The sequence below is a fragment of the Pelmatolapia mariae genome, linkage group LG1 (genome assembly GCF_036321145.2).
Source record: "Pelmatolapia mariae isolate MD_Pm_ZW linkage group LG1, Pm_UMD_F_2, whole genome shotgun sequence".
In the NCBI taxonomy this organism is placed as follows: Eukaryota; Metazoa; Chordata; class Actinopteri; order Cichliformes; family Cichlidae; genus Pelmatolapia; species Pelmatolapia mariae.
In genome coordinates, this window is record NC_086227.1 from 7,667,205 (window position 1) to 7,677,500 (window position 10,296).

The following is a 10,296-nucleotide window of genomic DNA, read 5'->3' on the forward strand; positions in this document are numbered from 1 at the left end:
AGAGTCCGTGGTTACCATGGTTACTGCATAAGCAGCTGTTATATAAACAGCTGGCACAGCTGAAACCTACCGGCAACGTGAGTGTTTATGTTTGTCATTGCAAAAGAACTGTCTGAATGGTTAACTGAAGTTAACTTGGATAAATTATAGTTAAGGAGTATCACAGATAACGCCCACGTGAGCTGTGTGACTGTTCACTACACTGAAATAAGTAGGCTATTACTGAAATACACGTGCTATATCATAAACTATGATATAAATAGGGAGGTCTTATTAACATGTTTAGTTTTAAATGACACCTTTCTGCCTTTAGTCTCATTCATGAGCAGTATTAGTTTTCTTCTAACATCCAGAAGTCTGCACGATGTGTTTCATAGTTGCCTTTGACAGTTAAACATAACATGACCGAAACAAAAATAACAAAAAATTCACACAAATTACATGTTAACCTCATTTATTTTCAGTTATCTAAACTCTAAAACTTCTAACAGACAGCTGGTGCTTAGAATGCAGTTGAATAACTCTTAAAAAACAGATGATGTAATATTTCTGTCCAGGTTGCAGTCTTCATGATGAACATGCTGTTGCAAACTCTGCTCCTCTCGGTGGAAATGCACCTTCTCTTTCCTCTTTGTATAAAAACATTTTAAGTCAGTTTAATCTCAAAATTCACTGTTAAATCCAAAACACACCAGATAAAGAAAAGCGAATGGTTCAGTCTAACACATGTGCCAGTGAACCATTAAACTTCAGTAAAGGTGAGGTAAGGTGAGGTTTCAAAGCTGTGTTCCGGTGATTGGAATCACCTACCTACTCTGTTGGGAAACAAGCTCCAGCAGCTCTGCGTTCGGGAAAAAAACAAAACTATATGTACTTATTTTGTGCAGAAAAATGCGCCGACATTGCGTTATATCGTCCACCAAAGTGTGACTATCACCAGGTAACGTGGGCGTGTTTCTTGAATTAATTCTAATTTTAATTAATTATTGCCACATTTAATTAATTATTTAATGGTGTATTTAATTAATTCATTATGGCAGTCCTGGCGTTCCACAGAAATGCACGTTTGTGTCTGTGTGTGCCTGTTCGTCTGTGTCTATATGTCAGGTTGGGTCTTAGACTCCACCTCTCTGGGTACATCTCAGGCCCTCTAAGGTATGGAGGCCTATCTCCCCTCACCACACTCCCTGCCAGGTGACCCCTTGTCTGTGGCTCTCCTCAGCTCTTCCCAGGAGGGTGGCACGGTTGCCCCTCTGATGGGTCCTCCTTGGGCTCTCGCACTCTGGGGCCTGGATCTTCTCCATGCCTGCTTCATGCCCTGGGGGACGAGGCTGTAGCTCCCCACACCCTCTAGCAGCAGAAACGCAGTTACATGAAGAAACCTTTTGAATACAAGCGCACTCATCCATACAGGTGTGCACACAGGTGTATGCACGGGTGTTCACAAACAAACTACACCTTTCTTGGCTGCTACCTCAAAGCACATTGTGCGCTGTTGATGTTGCGTGCTGCACAATAACATTCAATGTTTAGTATCTACTGTTATTTACTCTTAGCAAGATAATCGCGATGTTGTTGTGTTTATTATGTTGCTCCCTTTTTTGCTTGATTTCTCTTCTGATTTTTCTTCTCTCAACGGGTTATTCAGATGAGTAACCCGTGCCCTTTCTCACTGTCTCTCTTCCCCTCTGTTTTTCTTTCCCTCCCTCTCTTTCTTTCTCCCTTTCCTATCCCTCAGTCATGTCTGTCCCGTCTCTAACAACTATAAATAAAATAAAACACAATAAAATAAAATAAATAATAATAACAAATTCAATCAAATGGACCAATATGGCAAGGCCATGAGCTGTTTTGATCTACTGAAAGGAAAAAGCAGAACATCTGAGCTGAAACCAGTCAGCTGAAACCATTAAGATAGAAACAATCATTCAATGCAGTGTCTCAGATAGCCTAGCCTGTTACAACTGTTGATACAAGCTCAGTACAATTAACACACAGTGTCAGGGAATTCCAGTGTGGGGAACTAGTGGCTTTAGGTTTGTAGTCATTTACCTTTCATCCATCCATTCATTCATTTAATTCAGGAGGAAGAAATGTCATGTTGGTGCAGGCTGGTTAGATACATTTTTTCCTATGCTGTCTTTAACTAAATGAATTGGCTCACTTTATGGCTGGGCTGTATGTGGGGTTATATCATGTTATTTTGGGCAGGAGTACCTGTCCCCTGTAAGGCTTAGAAAATTTCTCCAAGGATTTCTCCATAAGCAGAGCTTCTAACTCTTCTAGCACATCTGTGGCTGTGCAGGCTGATAGGTTTTTGGTGGCTGTTTTTACCCCACTGTGAGTGCGTAAATACCCCCACTAGTTCTTTTGGGTTGCAGTTAACTTTGGAGGAAGGGGTGGGTCTGCCATGACTAGATGAATAACAATTATCTGGGATACATACGTTTTGTAATGCATGCACATATCTCTATCAATTAAACCTGGCCTGAGGGCTGCCATTTTTTAAATTCAGTTATTTCTTTTAGAAATGTTGGATCTAAATAATGAATGTGTTACAGTTAAACTGACACAGGTCAGTGTAAATGGCTTATTGGGACATAGAAACCTTTAAATTAAACCCATCACCTGATATCTAGTGTCGAATAATATCAAAGCTGTAAAAGCTGTTTACAGTCAGGATTTATTTTCTCTTTGTGTTGTATATCAACACTGTGACGTCTTAGACTGTAAGCTTTACTTCAGCACAACCAAAAACTGAGTTGTAGAAGCCGTGTCTCCAAATGTCTTTTGATAACAAGAAAAAAATACCTTTTCAGTACACGGCCTAAAGTTGTTCTCCGACTTCTTTTGCCATCGGCTTTGTCTGCTGGTTTGAAGACAATAGATCACAAAAAGATGATTTAGTCACTTTATCTGCATCATGCAGCTCGAATGTGCTGTGTAACGATATTGAATAGCTGTCGTATATATATGTATGTATGTACACTGTTAAGTGCCAGGACGATTGCCAGGATTTAGACATTGGGGAAACCAACCAACCTCTGGCGAAGCGGATGGCAAAACACAGAAGAGCTACCTCATCAGGCCAGGACTCTGCAGTCTATTTACACCTACAGGCCAGTGGACACTCTTTCAATGATGAGGATGTACACATTCTGGACAGGGAGGAACGCTGGTTTGAGTGCGGAGTCAAGGAGGCCATTTACGTGAAAAGAGAAAGACCATCTCTTAATCGAGGATGAGGCCTAAGGGTACATCTGTCACCATTTTACAATGCTGTGATTGCAGCCATTCCCCAAGTTTCACACCCAAAGTCACTTAAATCGCTCTTTTTTCGCATACTGATGCTTATTTTGTTCTTCACCAGGTTGCCTTGAACATGTTTGTATGCCTAAAGGCACTGAGTTTCTGCTATGTGATTAGATGATCAGAGAATTGTCTGCACTATTCCACAGAATAGGTGTTCAGGTTGACATTCATTCATTCCTGTTCTTAAACAGAAAGTTTGTGGTGCTTTGTATTCACTCTGAGAGCAAAATCAAATATGTGTTGTAAATATCTGAGATTGTTAATGAAACAACAGCAGCAGACAAGAAGGAATCTTTGTTTTTGGTGTCATTTCTAATCTCATGTCACATTTTTATTAGTTCAAACAAACAGACATCTACACTGATGTTTTACCTTGGTACCTTGGTGTTCATCTGAACAACAAACTGGACTGGACTCATAATTGAGACGCCCTATACAGGAAAAGGCAGAGCAGGCTATACCTGCTGCGGAGACTCAGGTCTTTTGGAGTGAAAGGCCCACTCCTGAAGACCTTCTATGACTCTGTGGTGGCCTCAGCCATCTTCTATGGTGTGGTCTGTTGGGGTGGCAACATCTCTGCCAGGGACAGGAAGAGACTGAACAGGCTGATCCGCAGGGCCAGCTCTGTTCTAGGATGCCCTCTGAACCCAGTGGAGGTGGTGAGTGACAGGAGAATGGTGGCTAAGCTTTCATCCCTGTTGGACAACATCTCCCACCCCATGCAGGAGAGTATGACAGCACTGAGCAGCTCCTTCAGTGGCAGGCTGCAGCACCCACGATGTGGGACGGAGAGATTTCGCAGGTCTTTCCTCCCCACTGCTGTCAGACTCCACAACAAAGACTTTTGCAGCTGATCAAACACACACATCCACAAATGTGCAATAAGGCTAAGTGCAATACTCTTTTCTGATAAAGTTGTATTTTTACTCAGTTGTATATAGCATTTGTATTCTATTTTTCTCCTATTGTATATTTTATTCCATTTTATTCTACTGTATATAGTATTTTATTTTATTCTATTCTATACAGTTGTGTACAGTATATTATTCGTATTGTATTCTAATTTTTGCTATATAACTTTTGCACTGTCCACTTTCTGCTGTGACAAAACAAATTTCCCACGTGTGGGACTAATAAAAGGTTATCTTATCTTATCTTACTCACAACTGCATGGGACTGTATTCACGAGCTGACTGGCATCGCTGTGCCTTTGTGTGTGAGCTTTGCTGCATTCTGAGTAACCATCTTGTGATTAAGTGACGTAACAACCTCAGCAAATTTCAAACATGCTTAGTATTAATTAGAAACAGTCTAAACAGCCCAAGAAAATAAATGGGCTCGTTCACTGAGTAAATGAAATACTGTTTGATGTCCACAGGGTGGCAGTGTAGTCCTCTCTGTTTTCAATGATTTGCATCACCGTCACGTGGACACCCCAAACCATCTGCATGTAGGCTTTCTGGATATACAGTATTGTATGTATAATGTATGTATATGTATGTATTGCCAATTCACAACTACAAGTGCCTCAAGTTGCTTTATTATGAGGACAAAATGATGAGGTTTTGCCTCCTTATGATGTCACTGAGAGTGTACATCCTAAATACTGTTATTTTAGGACGTGGAGCTGTGTGTCTGAGATATCAGCCCATTAAGGATGACAGCTGGGTTCACACATATGTCCTTATTCTACTGTTTAATAAAACAGGCACTGGATTGAAAAACAAAATGTTGATTCTGTTGATATAAAGCTGTCAACAGAATCTCAAGAAACAACTGCTTCATATTCAAAACATTTGTGTTGAAGAGATATGAAGTGAAGCTGAACTAGGGCCAGGCTGTGTAGCACCAATGTCATGGATTAAGTAGAAAGCAGACCAAAAAGGTTACTCAGACAGATTAAACTAACTGGAAAATGACATGTTTTTTTAGATAGAGGAAGCAAATCCATAACACTGAAAAACAAAGTTTAGAAATCCACACAGAAGACCGGGAAACACACAGGCAGGTAAACAGTACAAGGCAACAATGAACAAATGCAAACAGAGGTTTAATTACATACTGGGGTAACTGGGGGAATGAAAAACACTGGGGACTAACAATGAAACTAACCAGGGGAAAACAAGACGGAGAAAGACTAACAAAATAAAACAGGAAGTAACAAAACATGTGAAAACCAGACAAGAAGGCCCGGGGAACAAAGGGGAAGCATGTTAACTAAAATAAAGGAATTAAATACGAATAAACTATTACCAAGAACAGAACCCAGACACCCGGCCTAAGAATAGAAATATTATACACAAACGACAAGAACAAACGACTAAAGACAAAGACATTGCCACTATAACATGAAACCAGAGCTTTAAAGACTAATGAAAAGAGCAAAACTTCTTTCCCCCCAAACCACACTTGTTCCTGCAAAAACAGTAAAAAGTAATAAGCATACATCACATTTACCGAATTGGGCTTCACATAGAAAAACTGTAGAAACACTCCACAAAAACTTACTGTGAAAACTGCTTCTGGCTTCTGGGCCTTGAAGACATGGCTGTCTGCTGAAGATTTTTCAGAAAAGAGTTAATGGTTCACTCTTGTTTTCTTAGCTTTTTTGCTTATGTTTTCAAACTTTCTAAAAGTGTGCATCTCCAGGCTCTAACAACCTTGTTTCTATGGCAACCAGAATTTGTAAAGCCACAACTCACAGCATCTAAGTTTAAAGAAACACACGTCGACCAAATTTGAAAAGAGCGTTTTTATTTTGATTACATCTTTAAGACTGAAAAGATGAAATGATGAATCAGTTAGGAGGTTGGTCTATCATAGCTGATATTCGAATGTAAATTCAGAGCAGCAAAAAACAGTTAACTGGCTTGTTCAGTTGTATGAGAAAACAACTGGAAATTTGCTTACAACACTGCCTCCATGTCAACTCCTGAAGTGATCTTAATAAAATCTGAATATCTCAGATCGAGCGTGATATCTTTACAATAGGATTTCTGCTCCTGAAACCTCTGCACACAACGTCTGCAAATCCAGGCTGTATGAAGTAACTTTCATCTTTACGCAGGACTGTAAGCTGTCGTCTGTGAGCTATGAGGGGTATTTGTTTTTAACATAGTTCACGGTGGAGAATAGCTGCTCACATATGTATGTGGATCCAAAGATCAACAATCCACAAATTAGGCATACTGGTAGGCCACTCTCATCAGAAGTAAATTCAAATTAATCTGCCCAGGCATCATTAAATGTTCTATTTTCTTCAGATATTTTTCTTTTCTTACATTTCTCCATACTTGACCTACCTGGGGTTGAAAGTCTCAATAAATGCACGGCGCTTCAGCAGGTATACCAGTATCCGCCAGTGTGGCGCTTATTTTGAGCGACGAAAAATAATAAAATATAACTTTATTTTTATATTTCAAGATCACAACAATCTTCCAATTTAGAACTATAAGTTAAAAAATAACTAACACAAATAAAATACACTTCAGTTAAATAAATATAATTTATTTTCCGAAACCACGCAGAGCCGCAGTATAAGGACGAAAGAGACGCATGTTGCTCCAGAGCCGCAGGTTGCCGACCCCTGAACTAGAGCAATGATGCTGGAGAAGACTAGATGTTAGCCTCCGTGTATATCTGTGCTGTTAGAGCAGAAGAAGGAGAATGCTCTGAAGAATAAAACTAGGTCTGATTTCAATTTACTTAGATTTTGGGAAATATTTTTATAACACTCAGCTCCTTACAAATTATGTATATTATGTGTAGTAGTTGATCCTACACTGGAATATGTTGTCATGCATATCTATAGAAGGTGAGCATCAAAAAGTAACAGTTGCTGGAACTGATTACTTTGTCATATACGATAAATATGCACCTTGAAAATATAAAAATAACAAATATATTTATTTATTATTCATTTGTTTGGTGTTTAGTGAAGATAAAAAAAGAACAGCATGATAAATTAGCCAATAAATTGCAGGTTTCACACTTTACAAACAGAGTACCAAATGCTTTCTGGACAGACTAAAATGGTAAATGGTCTGCATTTTTATAGCGCTTTACTTAGTCCCTAAGGACCCCAAAGCGCTTTACACTACATTCAGACATTCACCCATTCACACACACATTCACACACTGGTGATCGCAAGCCACACTGTAGCCTCAGCTGCCCTGGGGCGCACTGACAGAGACTAGTTGAACATTCATGTACTATTCCTCACCCAGTCGATACTCATGGGCTACGTTCACACTGCAGGTCTTAATGCTCAATTCTGATTTTTTGATCAAATCCGATTTTTTGTCTGCTTGTTCACACTACACATAAAATGCGACATCAAACGCGCTCTAGTGTGAACGCTCAAAGCGGCCCGCATGCGCAAAAGAAGATGTCACACACAACTCGCTCTGTTTAGACCCAGAGCAAACAATATTGTTTGACTGATGGCCCTTAATATAAAGACTTCGGACTTTATGTTTCCAAATTTTTGCTTTAAGTTATTTTGTTATTTACATAATAATGTAGATGATCCTTTTTGCTGTTTTAGAGGAGCGGTGCTTCAAAGGATAGTTGCAGATTTCTGTCAGAATCTGCAGAAAATACAGTAAAAATAAAATGTTCACATTTCTCCAACGTGGTCTTCCCAACAGTTTCACCGGATGGCAAGAAATCGTTCGCGATGTCCTATCGGGCGCTTCTCCGGCGCCGATAATTGGCGTCTGTCTTGTGTCAGTGACGTAAAAGACAGATTTAATGCGACTTGACCGTTCACACAGCAGTCGCTTTCTAAAACATCGGATACGTATCGGATTCAGGACCACATACGAAAGTGACCCAGATCGGATTTGAAAATATCGGATTTGTGCCGTTCACACTGTCATACCAAGATTGGATACAGGTCGCATAGGGGCAAAAAAATCGGATTTGATGCGCTTTCGCCTGCAGTGTGAACGTAGCCATGTTGTAGCCAGAGGTAGTGTGGAAGTACCTGATCTATGCTGGACAGTGCCTCTTTGAGGTTGGCACCAGCACTGCAGTAGTCTGCTTTGAGCAGCTGCAACTGGGCCAGATGAAGGAAGTAGGAAGCACTGCGACCGCCATCTGAACATAGGAGCTCTTTGGATAGAGCAACTTCTGCCATCTGACAACAGAAAACAGTCATCTCTGAACGATTTCTGCTATTGCTTTTTTAATTTGTTTTATTTTTGTTCAAACATTACTGCTCAGAGCTTTTAAAATTAGACATTTATTGTTCCCAATATTAGTTTACATAATACACTTTTTTTAAAAATTTGTAAAAATATAAATAAATAGAAAAATCTAATATTTTTTCAAAATGATAAACTGCAACTGATGCTATCATACTTTCATAAAACACATATCAGTAACACATGTTTCTAAAACCAAGTGTCATTTGAAATTGCAGATTGCCATATGTAATATGCCCCTTTTTGTGCGGTAACAGAATAAACCGATGGTCACATTAACACAGTGCTGTACAAACCAACACGCTGGGTATGTTTTACCTGCAGTGCATTGTTCTGCAGCAGGAATTGGATGGTCTGTGTGTAAATAGTAACAGGAGCTGATTTCAAGCTGACACTCAGTGCTGGAGGCTCTTCTTTGTGCATCTCTGAATCCCGGTCAACAAGTTCTGGGTAAAGGAGAAAAATAAAGCTACACGGTCAGGTAACATCCGTTACTCCAAGGGTTTATTTTCTTCTGCCTTATGCCCTTTGGGCTGAAGTGCATGAGAGCCTCAGGAGACAGAATAGTAACGAAAGTAGTTCCTTGACAGGGAGATGGGGCTCATGGGAACAGAATGGGTTGAACTCATGCATAGACTGGCATTATTGCACTTGACACTTGTATATGTCTGTATTTCTGTTTTTTTGTTTTCCTCACCTTGCATAACTCTGGGAGAGTTGGTCGTTTCATCTGCCTCCTGCTTGTTCTCTTCCTCTTTGTGTTTCTTCTCCTTGTCTTTCCCCCTCTTCTCCTCACTCTGCTCTTGCTTTTTTGCCTCTTCTGCATTCAACAGCTTTGTGGCCTCCATAAAAGCCCTCTCAGCCTGGATGGAGTCGTTCTGACCCACATGGAACAAACCTGGAGCAAACATCCAACAAGGTTACTCCTCATTCCCCAGCATGCATCCCTCTTCCACTATTGTTGTGGGTGTTTAGGTTATAGATTGTTTTATATTTATGTTTTTTTTTTGTTTGTTCATCATTTTTTTATGTTTAGTGCCAGTGTTAAAGTCTGTGTCAACTCTTAAAGAGACCAGTCCAGGGTCTACCCTGCCTCTCGCTCTATGTCAAACTGGGCTCCACCCAACCCTAAATTGAAGATGATGGATGGATATTTTAAAGACAGATTTACAAACCAACCTAAATCTATGAAACTCACACACAACAGTCAAACTGTCTTGAGTAACCTGCAGGGCCTCCATTACACTGGGGGTAGACAACAAACAGTAATACCTGTAGCTACTGACAAATGACGTTTGGTAGTATCATTTTGCTGTTCACTGATACAATAGCAGCAGGAAGCAAAACAGATCCTCATCTCACCCAGCAGCGTCCAGGCCACCACGCTGAGAGGGTCTAGGCTGGTGGCTCGCTCAAGGAAAGTCTGGGCCTCACTGTAATGCTCAAACATCACTGCCAATACCCCACACATCATCAGGCTGGAGCAAGAAGAGGATAAAGAAACATGGGTCTTGAACTCGTGAAACTGTTTGACAACCTGTTTTTAAGTAACCACTGAACCATGTTCCAATAAAAGATAAAACACAAGCAGGTAGGTTCATTGCTTGTGACGTCAGAAAATACAGTGGAGATGAAGAATATTGTGACAGGAAGAAAATCTAAATATCTCTCTTCCTCTATCAAAAAAATAATATACAAATAATATACCATCATGATTTAGAATTGAGCTGATGGCTAGACTATACTTATACAGTCTATAATATATATATACACACA

At 40.0% G+C, this 10,296-nt stretch overlaps 1 protein-coding gene across 1 annotated transcript in view; it reads right to left on the reverse strand.

Annotated features, from left to right (window-relative positions):
• Positions 1-1,175: 1,175 nt before the first annotated feature.
• The window catches only part of LOC134639142 (cilia- and flagella-associated protein 70-like), a 35,511-nt gene continuing 26,390 nt past the window's right edge, over positions 1,176-10,296 (reverse strand). The window contains 6 exon segments of the mRNA XM_065471542.1: positions 1,176-1,382; positions 8,301-8,453; positions 8,839-8,966; positions 9,218-9,274; positions 9,317-9,418; positions 9,883-9,998. Of these exon segments, the coding sequence (XP_065327614.1) occupies positions 1,176-1,382; positions 8,301-8,453; positions 8,839-8,966; positions 9,218-9,274; positions 9,317-9,418; positions 9,883-9,998 (763 nt within the window).